The sequence below is a fragment of the Cannabis sativa genome, chromosome 4 (assembly GCF_029168945.1).
Source record: "Cannabis sativa cultivar Pink pepper isolate KNU-18-1 chromosome 4, ASM2916894v1, whole genome shotgun sequence".
In the NCBI taxonomy this organism is placed as follows: Eukaryota; Viridiplantae; Streptophyta; class Magnoliopsida; order Rosales; family Cannabaceae; genus Cannabis; species Cannabis sativa.
Genome location: NC_083604.1, coordinates 76,691,736 through 76,709,375, shown reverse-complemented (window position 1 = coordinate 76,709,375; position 17,640 = coordinate 76,691,736). Strand labels below are relative to the sequence as shown.

General features: G+C 35.6%; 4 protein-coding genes across 4 annotated transcripts; 1 reads left to right on the top strand and 3 right to left on the bottom strand.

Annotated features, from left to right (window-relative positions):
- Nucleotides 1-1,367: 1,367 nt before the first annotated feature.
- Nucleotides 1,368-1,998, bottom strand: LOC115714465 (uncharacterized). Its single transcript, XM_030643189.2, has one exon. The coding sequence runs from the start codon at nucleotides 1,996-1,998 to the stop codon at nucleotides 1,495-1,497; it is 504 nt and encodes a 167-aa protein (XP_030499049.1). The 3' UTR covers nucleotides 1,368-1,494.
- LOC115714418 (acidic leucine-rich nuclear phosphoprotein 32-related protein) lies at nucleotides 1,368-6,181 on the bottom strand. The gene is made up of 2 exons (XM_030643117.2): nucleotides 4,554-6,181; nucleotides 1,368-3,316 (listed from the first exon to the last, which is right to left on the bottom strand). Exons 1-2 carry the CDS (start codon nucleotides 5,661-5,663, stop codon nucleotides 2,993-2,995), a joined length of 1,434 nt encoding a protein of 477 aa, XP_030498977.2. The 5' UTR covers nucleotides 5,664-6,181; the 3' UTR covers nucleotides 1,368-2,992.
- A 4,517-nt stretch (nucleotides 6,182-10,698) lies between these two features.
- Nucleotides 10,699-14,239, bottom strand: LOC115714412 (plant-specific TFIIB-related protein 1). The gene is made up of 3 exons (XM_030643110.2): nucleotides 13,370-14,239; nucleotides 12,332-12,490; nucleotides 10,699-11,749 (listed from the first exon to the last, which is right to left on the bottom strand). The coding sequence occupies exons 1-3, from the start codon at nucleotides 13,976-13,978 to the stop codon at nucleotides 10,919-10,921; spliced, it is 1,599 nt and encodes a 532-aa protein (XP_030498970.2). The 5' UTR covers nucleotides 13,979-14,239; the 3' UTR covers nucleotides 10,699-10,918.
- Nucleotides 14,240-15,530: 1,291 nt separating this feature from the next.
- Nucleotides 15,531-16,920, top strand: LOC133037168 (uncharacterized). Its single transcript, XM_061114013.1, has 2 exons — nucleotides 15,531-15,570; nucleotides 16,109-16,920. Exons 1-2 carry the CDS (start codon nucleotides 15,531-15,533, stop codon nucleotides 16,918-16,920), a joined length of 852 nt encoding a protein of 283 aa, XP_060969996.1.
- Nucleotides 16,921-17,640: the final 720 nt, after the last annotated feature.

The window sequence follows — 17,640 nt, the reverse complement described above, 5'->3', positions numbered from 1 at the left end:
TTCCAACTATCTGAGTAACAATGGGCTTATTTTTTGCGCGACCGTGTACCTCGTGCACACTTTCGTCTCTCAAACAACTCCCGCTGAGTCATGCTCGCAAGCATCCATGAGTGCATCAAAGCATCAAGGCTCTCTAGCCAAGATACTCGCACTGTCTATAGGTTCACACTATGATAAGATAAATCTCAATACTGTCGCTCACCTAGTCAGTCGTGACCAAGGTAGCATGTGTGGCAAGATGCCAACATTAAGCTGACGTGTCAACGCTTCTTATCATGCCTCATTCAATACTATCCGAACAATCTTCCTCATCGTCCAAGGACTCCCATACATCCATGGTCCAATCCTCAAGGCACCATGCCTCCACGCATGTTGGCAGGCCCTCGAGACAAGCAACTAAACTAGTATCATACGTTAGACCTCTGTCTCTTTCCAGGATGGTGCATCCGTCCCATGCGCGTATGCAAACTAGCCCACGAATGACTTCCCATGTCATCTCGTGTTGAGACTCGTGGCCAAGACGCACCACAACGTCTCTTGGAGGTTTAGGCCATGTCTCGTGCAAGCGGCATACCGACAAGCTAATAGAAACGTACCCACTAACCTCTGACAACATTCTTAGATGCACTACCGGGTCGGCCCGATAGTGTCCATGAGTATTGCAACTCATGGAGACATATGAGTCCCCTCGTGGTCCTCATATGTCTGCCCTTCTTGTCATGCTAACTAATAGTAGCTCACTTAGCACAAAAGTGTCAGGGGGTGTGGAGAGCTGACACCAGGTACTCTCCCCTTAAAGAGCATTCTAAGTTTTTAACCTTCCATCAGGAACATATATAATTTTTGCTTTGTAGACATATGGTCATCACCATATACCAAAACACAGAGTTTCTCAAATCTGATTGCGCCATTGTATTCATAGACCCAAATATATAGCGAAAACCAAGTCCTGTCCCAATTCGAACAACATTAAAGATATTTACAAAAATATCATTATTGTACAAACTAAGCATTAGCATGCACACTAACATCCGCCACCACTTAGCCAACTTTTGAGCATGACCCATATAGGGGTCTACACCATTATATAAAAAAATAACTATGCAAAGAACATAACTAAAAGTGCTTTAAAATTTGGCATAATATAATATCGTGCCAAAATTTTACATTTTTATTTTGACTTTAACAAATCTTTACATTTTTTTTATTTACCATTATTCAAACAATAAAAAGAAATAAATTTTTATATTCTAATTAGTACATCACTATCATTACTAAAATTAAATTTTATTTCCTTGCCAACGTTACACAAATTTTAACCTTAGAGATGTCTAAAAGTTAATAAGTGAGAGAGCTAAAAGGAGTGGTTTTGATCATATTTAAGAGCAAAATATCATATCAACTTATGTAGGTAGGTACACACAGAGATTAGATTAAATGGTGGCCACAGAGAAAAAGATAAGAAATGTAGTGGCCAAAAAACGACACACACACTCAGCCAAAGCACTGATCAGTAGGAAGTGGTCCAGGAATGGAGCCTTGTTCCAAGAACTGAAGCCCAAAAACCACCAAAATCCCAACCAACGACAAGTAAGACAAACCTTCTACAGCCCCCAATAACCCAAAAGGGCCATTGGGTAAACCAGACCCAGTTTTCGCTTTGGTATACAAAGACCAACCCACAATTCCCACCACGGCTAAGTAGCTCACTCCTTCCACCGCGCCGATTGAGCCGCCGGGACCAGGTGGCAAGCCACACCCTGTGGTCTTCAGAGTGTACAGAGACCACCCAATGACTGGTGTCGACACTAAGCCACCGATGATAGCCGCTGTCTCCGCTACTCCACCACCTCCCTCAGTTTCTTCGCTGGTTTCCTTTGCCATGGCTATGACCTTGAGCCGCCGTGTGGTTGTTAATCTGGGTTTGAGACTTGAAATTGTGGGTTTTATTGAAGTGGGTTTTGGAGAAAAGAGCAACATTTTTGCTGCGGCTTCCATGGTGGTAGGAGAGAGAGAGTTTGGCTTAGAAAAATGAATATTGAAAAGTCACCTTATCACCATGAATGAACTATTTATTTGGCTTAATATAACATACTTTACTTCTAATATGGTAATGGATGGTACCAATGGAATCACTACAGCTCAGCTGAAATAAAAACAAGACCATATAATGTGTATCATTTATATGTTATTAACCGTTGGATCAAAATTTGGGTACAATCTAAGAGGCCCACGTTACATAACCATTACAACTCAGAAGAGCCCATCTCATTGCCACCTGGCATATATGGACTATACTATTACTACACCACCATAATTACAGACCATAGAGGATTAAAAATAAGGAATAAACAAAAATTACACGTCACATGGTTGAATAATGAGAAAAGATAGTCAACAGGTCAGAATACTTGAAGTTGAAGCCCCATTTGATTGAATGGAATATGAGGGAAATGAAACCTATCCACATGCGTTTTTTTTTTTTTGTTTTTTTACATGCCCCTTTTTCTAAAAAAAAAAAGAACAAATAAGATAAAAGAAAGAAAAGGGTACTCTGCTTGGGCAAACACAAGAAAAAATATATATATTAACTAAGTTCACAACTTCCCTTTTTCTCTCGTTGTTTCCCTCCAAGAATTCCCCCTTTTGAAACCTAACTCTTGAAATCAGAACATGTACTTGTGAACCGCTCTTAACTGTCTTTTGAAATGTGAAAGAGTAACGGCTATTATGTAAGAGTTCCAAAGCTGGGGGGAGAAAAGACTAACGAACTTTTGAACTGAAATCCCACCCCCAAAGGCCAAGGATATTAACGATATCATCATATCTTCCTTCCAACTATATATATTTAGAGCCAAAATCACTACTACCAGAGTACCAACCAATCTAGCTAAGGTTTCTCCTTGTCTTCCATACTAAAAAGACATGAACAAAAGAAAAACAGAAAAACATTAAACATGCAAAGATCAGATTAGATCGATGGCAGAGTGTGTTAGTGATGCTTCTTCGAAGACTTGCTAAACTCAACAACATCATCATCATCCTCATCATCCCCACCATCATCATCATCGTCGTCGTCGTCATCTTTGTTTCCTCCATCTCTCTTCCTCTTTAGCTGGGAAGAAGAAGTAGATGGAGGGGGTATCACATGAACTTCATCATCATCTTCAACCTCTTCTTCACCATCACCTTCTTCTTCATCATCGTCATCTTCTTCTTCCTCTTCATTCCCAGGATCCATGTCACTACCTCCACCATCTTCTTCCTCAGCTTGAACCACGGGTTGAACCAGGTAGCCTTCACCATAGTCATCATCCTGCAATCCCAGAAAACAATTAATGGATCAAAAAAATACAAAATTTTTTGCTAAACAAAGTAAAATTAATAATTAAACGGAGCAGATCAAATATCATTAAAATCAACAAGCAGCCAGGAAAAAATAAAACTAAAATCGATAACAAGCCTGGAAAAAATAATCATTAAGAAATTTAAACAAAAATTCTAAAAGTAAGAAACTTGAAAGCAACCAACACAAACAACAACACTAGCAGCTCACAAATGGACATAAAATGTGAAAAATTAAGCAGCAAAATTACCATAAACATACAAAATTTGCATGAATAAACCTCAGAAAAGCCAAGTAGTTTTTTAAAATACAAAAATAAACAGAAAGGCAGCACCAAAAACTTGGAAAACAAACGATAATCAATTGGTTCCATGAAAGCAGCAGCCAAAACAGAAATACCAATAAGCTATTTTCTGGAGCACAAATTGGCCAGAATATCTCCAACTCCACTAAAAAAGCAAACATAGTGTCAGTCACTGATTTGAAGTATATTGATGACACAGTTGCATCAAATAGATATAACAGCGGCGTATACAATCAGAGCAAATAAAATGGCTTAACAATAAAAAAAAAAAATCAACTCCACAATTACAGTTGAAAGGAACTGTTTTGAACAAAATTACAATTAGATAACGTTAAAAATGTAAGAAGAAAACCCCAAAACAATACATGCAGAATTTCACAAATTATAAAAGAGAAATAATGTCGCAAATCACAAAAAGAAGTCATAGATATGCAAAATAAGAGACATCATCTCTCAATCTAATTAACCAAGTTTTTTCTACAATAACAAAAAACAAGAAGAACAAGTTAAAAGAGCCAAAAATCTAAAACATGATAAACAACATAATATCTATTCAGACCTCTAAGATCAAAACAACTATCGCTGGTTTCCAGCCCAATATCATAATATGCACTATGTGCCGATGTATTCACATAAGACAACACCTATTAGCTCAGAAACCATCCTTAAGAGCTTGACACTACAAAATTATTGTAGAACTCCAATTTCACACAAACATACACCAAAAAAGCAACTCTTGCAGCCATGCAAAGTGGTTTCATCTGGTAATCTAAAGAAGAACAAAACAGTTAATGCAACAGAGCAGATCAAGTAATATATAAGTGCAAAAATTGGGAAATAAACACAAAAAAATATAGCAAAGCACATCAAGAACAGCTATTTCACTAGAAATTAAACCCTCACCTCTTCTTCCCCATCTTCAAACTCTCCGTCTTCTTCCTCTACGGGCTGTTCTTCCTCTCCAGTCTCTCCATTATCATCCTCATCTGCGCCATCCTCCCCTTGCTCATGGCCGTCAATCTCACCTTCGGTGCTCGTTATCCGTCCTGTACTCTCAGGCTCGGCAATATCGGCCTCGTCATTATCCACCTCTTCTTCATCCTCATCGTCGTCGTCATCATCGTCATCCTCATCATATTCAATCCCATCTTCCTCATCACTATCTTCAATCTCATGAACTTCAACAACATCATCTTCCTCCCCTTCATCTTCATCAATTTCATCTTCCCCAGATTCATTATCCTCTTCATCTTCCCCATCTTCCTCATCATCATCACCATCTTCTCCAACCACGGGAGCAACACGAAACCCATTCGCCTGGTGATTATTATGCCCATTAACCCTCCTGGCCGTCTCAGTCTCCTCCTCATCAGCATCACTCTCTTCGTCCTCATCAACATCAACAACTCCTTCAACCACCTCGCTATGGCCGTTATTCATCCTAAAAGGCCGATCCTCACCATCAATTTCTCCACTTCCAGGATCATCTTCATCTTCCTCTTCTTCCTCATCCTCGTCATCAGACTCAGGTCGCTCATTCTCATCAGCATCCATCTTATCCAAATACTTAAGCGATTTTATCAACCCAAAGACCCTAGATCGATAATCTTTGACTCTTGTAACCGGACACTTGTACAGATCAAGGGAAACAAGCTTAAGCTGAGCAAGCGGAGCAAGATCTTCAATATATTGAATCCGGTTGTTCGAAAGGTCAAGGTCACGAAGCGAGTCGAGACCGGCTTCAACAAGAAACTCAAGACCACCAGCGATCCGATTGTCGGTGAGGTTAAGCTTATCCAGGTTCGGAAGACGTGGAAACTGCTCAAGCGAAGAAGCACCAATATTAGCAATAGAAAGGTGCTGAAGGTTCTGGAACTTCTCTAGAAGACTCGGTGGTGGTAACTTCCCCTGTATGCACTTTGCTGCACCGTCTAGAGTCAGCGTTCGAGCCGAACCGTAGTCAGTTTGGCCGTCTAGAGCTGTTTCAACAGCTCTCTCCCAAATCTCATCCATCAAATTTCAAACTTTCCCTTCTACTTTATCTCATACAAATCAACACACAAAAAACTATATCTACACACCTACACCGAATCTATCGATATAACCAAAGAACAGGAATCGATTCAAAGCAGGAACCAGTACCAATTTCTCTTGAACAACTTTCCAAGAAAATAAATAACCTTTAAATCAAACTCTCCTTATCCTTTCGTAACCCTAACCTGAAAAAGATCAACACACACCCCAGTCAAAATTCTTAATCCCCTTTCTGTAAAACCCTAGGTTTTTTTTTCTTGTTTATTTTTTTAATTGGAAATGTTTCAGAGAAGAAAATAAAAATTAGACCTAAATTTCTCTTCTTTCTTTTTTTCTCTCTCTTGTATTTGGTTAGAGAGAGTGACCGGTTGTGATAAACCTCACAATAGAAAAGAACTCACAGGAGCGTGGCAAAGCCGCGTGGTATTAGATTTAAGGCCCCGTTTGGCTTATGCCTTGTTTGGTATGATGGATGGAAAATAGTAAGGATGGAAAAAGTAGCGGTGTTCATCAAACCACCCACACCGCACAAACTGCCTGTACCGTACCACACTGCACCGCACTACGGTTGCAGTTTGCATGCACTGCACTATATATATTACAAAATTATTAATTTTTACAATATAATTTTTATTCTTTTTTCATATAAGAACAAACATATGTATATATATATATTACATTTTTTTAGAGACAGTTTAATATATTGACTTAATGATTAGTATATATGTTATGATGTTAAAATTTTAATAAGATTTTTTTTGGATTATTAACTTTATAGATTATTTTTTAAATTTTTATTATAATGTTCGATAATGATAGTAGTGTAAACTGCTCAAATCGTACTGCACTATACTGTGTTTTCGTAATGTGATTTTTGCGGTTTTAAGATCTTGCGGTGCGGTTGCAGTTTGAGAAATTATAAAAACTATATATCTGATTTGGTTTGAAAGAAAAAAAAATATTGCAACTCACACCACCCATACAGTATACACCCCTAACAAAAATAGAGGATGAGTTTGATGAAGAGCACTCTCATCACCATACTCTGTTCTTCAAAATATATTTCTAATTTTTTATAATTATTTTACCTTATACTTACGTTATACATGTGTTTCTTTATATTTAATCTATATTATTAAACTAATATATTTTAAATACATTAATAAATATATTATATTATTTGAGCTAAAATATATATAGAGTAAAGCATGTGATGGAGACCTATTTTTACTACTTTTGAGCTAAATTTTTAAAATTTAGCTGGATAAGCCAAATACATCATATTCAATCCCTCCATCCTCGAACACCTCCTACCAAACATACTTGAGATTTTTTTTTAGCATTTTTAGAGTTAAAAAAATTATTTTTTTGGATAAAAAATAAAAAATTTAAGTAATAAACTACAAATATTATTTTTAAAATTAAAACAATTTACATCATTTCTAATTTACTCTCAAAATATCTTTTTTTTAATAATATTTAAAATTATTTTTCATTTAAAAAATAACTTCATATAATATTTATCTAAACGATAAAAATAAATCAAAACTTATACTTATTTTATACTTAACGAGACCTTAGTAAATTATTGAGAAACTTGAGATGTTAAATTTGTAGTTGCAGATCAATAACACATTGAGATTGAACGGTTGAGATTGAATTTAAGTTTGTTAGATTGTCGTTTTGAGTGCACATAACTTTAAAGATAGTTATGAATTGTAGTCATAAGCAGACCCATATAGAAGCGAGTGCAAGACGGCAATCGTCCCTAAAGAAAATATATATTTTAGTTAGTTACGACATATATTTGTAATAAAAAATAATAATTATAGATATAATAATAATTTTGGTATAATGATTAAGCAAGATTATATATAGAATATAGGGCATTGTTCAAATTCTACTAAGAAATTTTTTTTCCTTTTAAGTTTATTTTTGTCCACCTTTAAAAAAATAAACCCCGCTATTATTTTTTAAGTGATACAAGGGTAAATTATTCTCATTATTTATTTAGTATTTTTTTACCTGTATAATGTTTTATCATTATAGATTTTTCATTTCCTAATATTTATTTTCAAAAAACGATGAGTTAAGTTTGCTTTTGATGATTTTTTTTTTAAAAAAAAAAAATTGCTTTGATGATATATATTTGTTGTACTTAATTTTTGAAAAAAAAAAAAAGAAATGATTATTCCTACACAAGGACCCACATGCCAAAAGTACATTTAGAACACCTAAGTCAACCTTTGGGACTTTGATTAAGATTTATAAATGTCAAATAAGTTAAGACATCCTATTTGAGGGTCTCATGACACCCTTTAGTAGGGGTGTTCATTGGATCACATCCAATATCCAATTATATATTAGATGTTAGATTTTACCATCCAATCCAATTTAAATAATTTCAGTCATCCAATCGATCCAACATCCATTGGATGTTGGATTGGATAGGTTCTATCTGTTGGATGTATTTCATATATATTTATTAGTTTAATTTAGGTTTATTTAATATTTTAGACCTAGTATTTTTTAGATCGGATTGGATCCATTCAATATTTTAGGTCCATTATGTATTGAATTGGATTGGATCCATCCAATCCAAAAAAAAGAGTAAAAGTTTTAATGTTAATTTATATATATATAGATATATATTTTACGTATAACTATATAAAATCTAATTACTCATTTAAACTAAATGAAAATACTAATTAGTTCGATTGGATGTTGGATGTATTGGATTTTTGGACACCCCATCCAACATCCGATCCGATCCAATTGGATATTCAAAAATAACATCCAATTCAATCCGATCACAATTGGATATCCGATGTTTGGCGGTCGGTTGTAATTGGATCGGTCGATTGTCATTGGATTGGATAATTTATGCACACCCCTACCCTCTAGGAGAAACATTGACTCACCATTTGGTGTTGGGACTCACACACCCAAGTGTGTCCAATATAGGGTTTATGGGCCCGTGAGAGCGTTTTCATCCTAAAGACCTCAATCCGATAAAGAAACCAACAAGGACTTAACTCATTTAGGCATAAAAAAGTTTAGCCTTGAACATAAAGTCAAAATTACACAAGACCCTCATGCAATATGGCCTACGCGACCACTACTACATGAAGATTGTAACGTCCCCGCTTCAAGCCTCCATTGGGTCCTTACACCCACAGACTAATGGCTCTTATACACGAGTACGGCACTCTGGCTGCTTCATGGACTGATGACTGACCCTACAGACCAACACGAGTGTTTTCAGCGTGCTTTGTCCTCACTCGCACGCATCCTGGGAAAACTTCCCAGGAGGTCACCCATCCTTGAAATTGCTCCCAGGTCAAGCACGCTTAACTGTGGAGTTCTTTCGTGATGGGCTACCTGAAAAACAAGATGCACCTTGTTGACATAGGTAGTACCAATCAATCCATTTAAGCTCTCTTCAACTGTGTAGTCCCATACCTACACAGTCTCAGAATCATCCCACTTAACCTTCCCCAGGCGGTGTGGGATTGTACAGCTTACCCGGTATTTCCCCTTACGGATCACGGGACTACTGACTGTCACAATCACCCCCCCTTACGAGGTCCGACGTCCTCGTCGACCACACTTCCGGCTGGGTCAAGGCTCTGATACCATTTGTAACGTCCCCGCTTCAAGCCTCCATTGGGTCCTTACACCCACAGACTAATGGCTCTTATACACGAGTACGACACTGCCGCTTCATGGACCGATGGTGACCCTACAGACCAACACGAGTGTTTTCAGCGTGCTTTGTCCTCACTCGCACGCATCCTGGGAAAACTTCCCAGGAGGTCACCCATCCTTGAAATTGCTCCCAGGTCAAGCACGCTTAACTGTGGAGTTCTTTCGTGATGGGCTACCTGAAAAACAAGATGCACCTTGTTGACATAGGTAGTACCAATCAATCCATTTAAGCTCTCTTCAACTGTGTAGTCCCATACCTACACAGTCTCAGAATCATCCCACTTAACCTTCCCCAGGCGGTGTGGGATTGTACAGCTTACCCGGTATTTCCCCTTACGGATCACGGGACTACTGACTGTCACAAAGATGGCAGTGTTCTCCTTCTTTTTGGAGAGCACTGCTACATGAAGATGGTAGTGTTCTCCTCCTTTTTGGAGAACACTGCCATAAGAAGATGGCAGCTCTCGCCACTCACTCAATACCAAAGGAAACTTGTCAAAATGTGTTACCTCAACACCAAATGGGGATAATTTTTTTTTTTGCCAAAAGTACTTTTTCATCACTAACATGTCAAAATCAAGCGAGAAAAGCCATCAAATGGTATAGAAACCACTTGGTCGACCACTGCCATTTTTTTGGCACAAATGATGGCAGTGGTCGGCCACAACATAGAATGATGAGTTTTTTTGGCCAAAGTATATTTCCAACTTCTACATATCAAATACTCATAAGAAAAGTCACCCAAGGGTCCATAACCCTCACATGCGACCACTGTTATCTTTTTGGCCAAAAGGATGCCAGTGCTCTCTTAACCAATTGGCCAAGAACCAATGTGGCCAAATTAGTTTTCTAGCATCCATATGACTAGAATAAGCAAGAAACACCATCTAAGGCTTCCCATAAGCCATGGTCGACCATTGTCACTTTTAAGTCTCGACTGGTGGCAATGGTCTCCCATTAGGATTTTAAACGTTAAAATAGGTTTTAGGATCCCAGGACCCCCAAAATATGACTCACCATAAAAAAAAAAGAGTAAAAACACACCCTTAGGGGTTCAAGACAATGCACAGCCGAGAGCTGCCATTTGGTCGTGTCAGTACTCGCATCTAGAAGAAAATAGACAAACTGCCTTCAGTAAAAGGTGTTGGACACCACTAATGTCAAATAACAATGTTTTTTTTTTATGCCTAGTATAACACAATTTACTCTTCAGCACTTCATTTAATTACTCAATCATTACTCTAACAATACATCGTCTTATTTAGGTAAACGAATATTTTGACTTAAACATAATGATCAATAGATATAAATCAAAACAAAACAAAAAGTAAACATTACAAGAAAAAGATTTTACAACTTCCAAAAATATTGGTATTTTTATATTCATTGGAATCGTTACAAAGAACTTTCCAAGGAACAAATAAACTCTAATCAAACCCACAAACTTCTACTCTAGGTGGTCTTTGACACTTAACTACTCACAATACAAACAAGACTTATGTACACTTGCAGAAACAATGATCGAATCAATGTTTGGAGCTTTTACTTCCATTTAGACCTGAGGTACTTTTGAGCTCAACAAAGCCTGGAGCTAGCTTTGTTGGCTGTCCAAATAATTGAACATTATTGGAGTGGCCCAATGAAGAAGATTGAGGCCTAAACTGACTGGCAGACAAGCTATTATTGGAAGTTGAGGAATTCAAGAGTTGAGTTTGGTCTGAATGGTTTGAAGAGCTGTTATTAGTAGCAGTCATCGGATCCTTGTCTATCTTCTGATCTAACAGTTGATGATTAGAGTGATTCTCATCAATGTCCATTCCTCGAGGACCCTTATCGCTAGTTGATCTAAAACCTGATGTACCGAATGGAAGTTGGTTTTGCCAAAGCAGTGTTGGTCGGTTTGGTATAGAGGAATGAACGCCACGAGAAATGCCTTTACCTTCAGCATCCTCTTTAACTCTTGCCTGTAGGCTTGTATCTGAAAGCTCGTTCGGTTTGTTAAATTTCACGTCAGGCTGCTTCTCTCTGTCTAAAGAAGTAGTCACTTCCATGAAATCAACTTTGGTTGCTGAAGAGCGGCCCGAAGCAATTACTGTAGTTGGAAATGCTCTTTCTGGAGGTACAGCTGGAGTATAGTTAGATGGAAGCAGATCATCCCAATTCTCCAAGAGCTCCTTGTAGACTTTTCGGAGAGTGACTTCGGTAAGGCCAGTCACCTTACAAATCTCTGCCTGTGTTTTGCGTTTGTCTTCAAGTTGGCAGGCTAAATATATGGCTGCAGCAGATATGCTAATAGGATTTCTACGTGTGCAGAAGCATTTATTGATGACAACCTCTCCGATGTGAGTTGCCAGTTCCTAAAAGAAAAACAAGAACAAGATCAAGATCAAGCCAAGTCAATGTTAGATTTTGGAAAAGAGGAAGTAGAAGTTTTATCATCACATCAAAGTTCAATACCAACCTTACAAATCACAAAAATCTGAGTCATCAAATGGAGTGATTTCTAATGAAAGAAACCTCGCAAGACTATCTAAAAACATCTCATTACAAACCGGAGTATGTCCTTAAACTTGTTTGTGAAACAATTGAGTAACTTTATGAGCATACTAAAATATAAAGACTGTGACAACCTATAATAAATTTGAATAATGTAGCTTCAAGGTTTCAAGAGGAATGGAAATTAATGGATCAGACTACAAAGTTACCAAAGCTAAATTTAAAATTAGTGTCTCGAATCTCTTCCCTTCAAGCCTCTTTCAATGTGCCGTCTCCTACGTTCACATTGAACATACCATGTATTCTAAACTGAATATTGCCATGACATGTCTCTTACATCAGATAACTATGCATCGTCACAGTTATGAACCCAAAAGTATATTTGGTAATTTAATTTGAACAGTTATGTTCAAGTGGTAAACCTTAAACAGTGATTGAAGTACCTGAGCAGATTTATTAAGTTGAAGAAGCGTGCAAAACCTTGGCATATGAACCGATATGGAATTGCTGTTAAGGGGCTGACTTAGTTGTAGAGCTTCTCCAAGAATCTTGATGTACTTTCCAATTTCCTTCTGGGGTACATTGGCTGCAATTGAAATTTCCTATGATAGATTAAAATCATTTGTCAATTCAGAGAAGCTCTAAACAGTGAAAAATCAAAATGTACCACAGCTAATCAGAGATGAAACATACTAATGTAAAACTAGGCTTCACTCACTACAACCAATATGCTTACACAAACACATCAGTTATCATTGCAATAGAATCATCATGGAAGAAAATAAACTACAATAACTACAGTTCAAGTTAACCGAGGAAGCCCAAAAAACAAAATATAAATATTGGGAGTGTCAGCATTATTAGAGAAGTGGTACTCTCCTGTGTAACACTTCTAAAATCGAATAATCTCTCTGACCAATCTGATTGAAAGTAGGAAACAACTATGATGAAAGTTATTGGGCCTAACTCAACCTGACAAAACTAGCCTGTTAGGGAAGGATTGCCCTCACCTTATTTAGAGGATCGAATATTTATCACCAACCAATGTGAGACTTTAATATGACCCCTCACACACAGCATAGACTATGCGAAACAACAGTGAACAAATCAATGTTTGGGGTACCCAATATTGTAAAAATGGACCCTTTTTGATACCGTATTAGAAAAATGACTAAGCGTAACCCACCCTAAAAAAATCAGCTTGTTAGAGAAGATTGGCTTCACCATATTAAGTGGGTCGAGTATCTCTCTGATTATTCTCATTGAAAGTAGAAAAGCAGTACTGTATTCATACATATAAACATGTATCTTAACTGAGTTCTGAATCATAGCAGTAATGGTTATAAACACAAAATCTAACTGAATATAGAAAATGAAATTCAGAAACTAACCTAAAACAATTCATTTCAAGAACCTTTAAGACTGCACAAACTTTCAAATTAGTAATAAAATCAATAAAAATGAATGGTAAAAATATGTACTTGTAGGGTTCTAGGCTCCTGTGCTTCCCTAATCGCCTGAACAAGAGCGGCAGTCGCAAGAGCTTCAACACTCCGATTCCTCAAACAAGTAGCAGAGCAGCAATCCCTGAATAGCTGAAAGGCGTGATCAGAAATATCGTAATCCAATCCCAAAATCGAAGCCACATCCACAATCTGCATATAAGCCCTGAGATTATCAACCACAACTGTCGAAGAAGAAGAATTCGATTGAGAGGAGGATGACGTTGACGAAGAAGTAGATTCGAGTGTGCGCTCGAGCTCGGCTAGGTGACCGGAGAAAGAGAGGCAGGAGCGAAGAAAGAGCGGAGTGGACTCTAGAGACCAGGTGGAGAAGGCGGTGATGAAGCCGGTGGGTTCGAATGGGTCGTCTTCGTCTTCGCGGGGCTGGAGAGTTGGAAGGTCGGAGGTGACTAGGCAAAGAGGGTTGTCTTGTGCCCGTTGGTGGAAGAGATGATGGGGCTGAGATTGGCGCTCCTCGACCACACGGCCGCAGGAAGAGCACTCCGTTATGGACTTGCCGGAGCTTGTGGTGGCGCACCGGCCTTGTCCGGCCGAGCAGTACGGACACCTCATACTGATACCAAACATTCAACAATGTCAAATTAGGGAATTGAGAAAGAAACCCTTTCTTTCTTTCTCTACTTCTGTAAAGAAACGACACGTCGTAATATATTCAAACTGTCGTTTAGTGTAAGACATGTTTTAGTATTCATGTCGTTTCTTTAGGTTATTGTCGTATAGATCAATGTTTTTTTGTTTCATATTTTTTTTTTAATTTCTCAATTTTTGAGTGGCAAAACCTCTCAAATTTCATTTCATTAGCAAATCCAATAAATTTTGCGGCAAAATCTTCTGATCTCCAATGTTTTGGATATATTTATTATTTATATTTGTTTACATTCAAAACATTAATAATTTTTTATTAAGAAAAGCATTAATAATTTTATTTGAGAATTTTTTCTCATCTTAATTGTTGCAGAGTAATATATGAAAAAAAATAAATTATTAAGCCTTTTATTTAAAAAATATATAATATATTTGAAAAATACTAAAAAAAATATATACATTTTTTAAAGAAAATATATATTTTTTTGGCTAATTAGTAATTTTTCTCCCGAACTTTGACATGTACTAAATCAAGCCCCTGAACTTTTTTGGCCGTTAAAAATTCTCCCGAACTATTGAGATCGTTAAATTTAAGGACTTTTGTCTAATTTTAATAAAAAAATTCTAACATGATGAAAGTTCAAGAAGCATGATTTAGTACATATCAAAGTTTGATGGGCATGATTTGGTAGATATCAAAGTCTGGGGAACATAGTTTAGTACATAAACAATCACTGAAACACTAAAATTGAATGAAATTAGACAAAAATCTTTAAATTTAACAATTTCAATAGTTCAGGACAAATTTTTAATAACCAAAAAAGTTCAAGGGGCATAATTTAATACATGTCAAAGTTCCGAGAAAAAAATTACTAATTAACTTTTTTTCTTTTTTTTTTATCTTTGGACTCCAAAACCGACCGTATAAACCTTTCAATTCGTTTTGTGAATAAGTAAAAATTATATTATTATTATTATTAGAACCAGTTGATTTTCTAAAAAAAAAAAATAATAACCATAGTATTATCATGAATACATAAGTCAAAATAGCAGCTGAAAAATATTCCAACCAGTAATCTCACCTTTTTTTTTTTAATAAAAAACCTCACCTTCTTATATAGTGAGCATCAGATTAAAATAAACCCAATAAAACTAAATATACACCCAAAAAAAATATAACACGAAACTTTTTAATAATTTACTTTTAAGAAATCTTATTCCATTCCATTAATAAAATTAATAGTAGATTCAATAACATTTCTCCTAAATATTTGATTGCATTCTTTAATTTGAATTCCTAAATATCGTACCAAGTTCATTTGTTTAAAATGTATTTTCAATATTCAATAACTAAAAATTATCTCATTTAACCACAACAAATAATTATAAATTTAATTTAAAAGGGAGTATGATTTATAAATTTCATATCTTTTTTTTAGTTATAAAAAATTGTAATTAAGATATTTATATATATCATGCATCATTAATTTAGAGAAGTCGAGAAAAATTCTTAAAGAAGAAATTAACTACGATAATGGCGAGTCTATCTAAGGAACTGCTTATGGAAATACTGTGTATGTTTGACATCATAACTAAAAAATTGTTTTTTGTTTTTAAAAATAGAAAATTATTTTTAAAAACAATTTGACTTGTTTGGCCTTGTTTTTTAAAAACAGTTTTCAGAAAACAAAGTTACAAAAAATAAGAATTTTGAAAGCAACAAGTTTTAAAAACCAATTCACTTTTGGTCAATATTGTTTTTAAAAATCACTAACCAAACGTGACTTGTGTTTTAAAAACTTCAAAAACTATTTTTTGTTCTCATTTTTAAAAACAATTTTTTAAAACAAAAAACAGAAAACAATACCAAACATGCTCTAATATTATCTCAATTAAGTGTGAAGGATTTGCTTCGTTACAGGTTCGTATGTAAAGAATGGCATAATCTAATCGACAGTCCAGATTTCATCAAGATGCAACTCAAGTCATGAAAGCAAGGACTCTTTATCAATACCCAAAAAGACTTGTATTGGTTGGACCTCGACTCACTCGACTCGGTTCAACAACTCGACAAAACCAAAATCTCCTTTGACTCTAATGGCCTTATTGTAGCTAATAATAATAATAATGGTCCTTCAATTTGTAACCCATGTACTAGAAAATACACTAAATTATTACCTTATGATAACTCAACAGTACCAATTGTAATTGGATTTGGTTACGATCCTCTAATAGATGACCATAAGTTATTAACTTACACTGTAAAGATTCTTGATGAGATTGACATTTCATGTTCTTTATGTGAATTTCAGCTCTATTGTGTGAAGGCCAAGACTTGGAAAAAGGTTAATTGTAACAATAATGCCTTTGTAGAGAATTATGGTTACGAGTTATTTGGTTATGCAAATGTTGAGAATTGTTTGTATTGGATAGTGAATCCAAGGTTGAAAAAGGACAATATTTCTTTTATTTTCGGGTTTGATCTTCAAACCGAAAAACACAGCGAATTGGCTCTACCATTTGATCATAATGATGAAGCTTCACTTCTCATGTTTGGACCTCCTGTGGGATTGGAAGGCTGCCTTTGTGTGACTCGACGAGTAATCGATACGCGCCATCGATGGAAGTTTGAGATTTGGGGGGTGAAAGTGAAGAATTATGATCATGATCATGATGATCACAATAAACAATGTTGGAGTTTAATGTTCACTTTGGTGCCTGATCATCCTAGTAGATTTCTATGCTATTTTGATATTATTCTTCCAATAAAGAATTTCAGGAGTACAAATCAACTTCTCTTAGATGTTAATCACAAACTTTTTCTATATGATTTGGAAACTGAATCAACTAAGCCTCTACATGTTCCCCTTTTGGATGATTCACAAAATTTCGAAGCATTTTTGGGTGTGCAAAGTCTTCTTTGATGACTCTTTAGATTTGTTTTTATTATTTTTGCTCTAATTAATTTTCACTCATTCTTGTATGAGTTAATTATTTTTATTTATATTAAAGGAACAAATAAAGATTTCCTTTCAATTCAAATTACAATTTAATAAATTTGTCATAATAGTAAATTCAAAAAGATTTAAAAGAATGTTTGCTCATATTTTAACGACCTTAAAAGTTTAGGGGGCATGATTTAGTATATGTCAAAGTTCAGGAGGTAAAAATTCAAATTAGCCAATATTTTAGGAGTACAAATCAACTTCTCTTGGATGTTCACCACAGACTATTTCTATATGATTTGGTAGGGGTGTGCAGAAAGTCATCCGATCCAATCCCAACCGATTCAATAAAATCGGATATCCAATCATAATTAGATCGGATCGGATGCAAATTTAAATAATCCAATTGGATCGGATCGGATGTTGGATGAGACATCCGATCCAATGGATAACCGAACCGATCCAATCCAATATCATCCAATGTCCATCCAATCATATTTAATATTTATAATTTTATATATTTAATTATTTTATTTTAAAAAAATATATTAATTATTAATAGGTTTTACTGTGTACCTGCACACATATTAAGACTTTTGCTTATTAAGTTAGATTTGTGTTATATTTTTATTATGGGATCATAAAAATTAGGTTAGATTTGGATTAAACTATTGTTTATTATATTATCTATGTTGGATT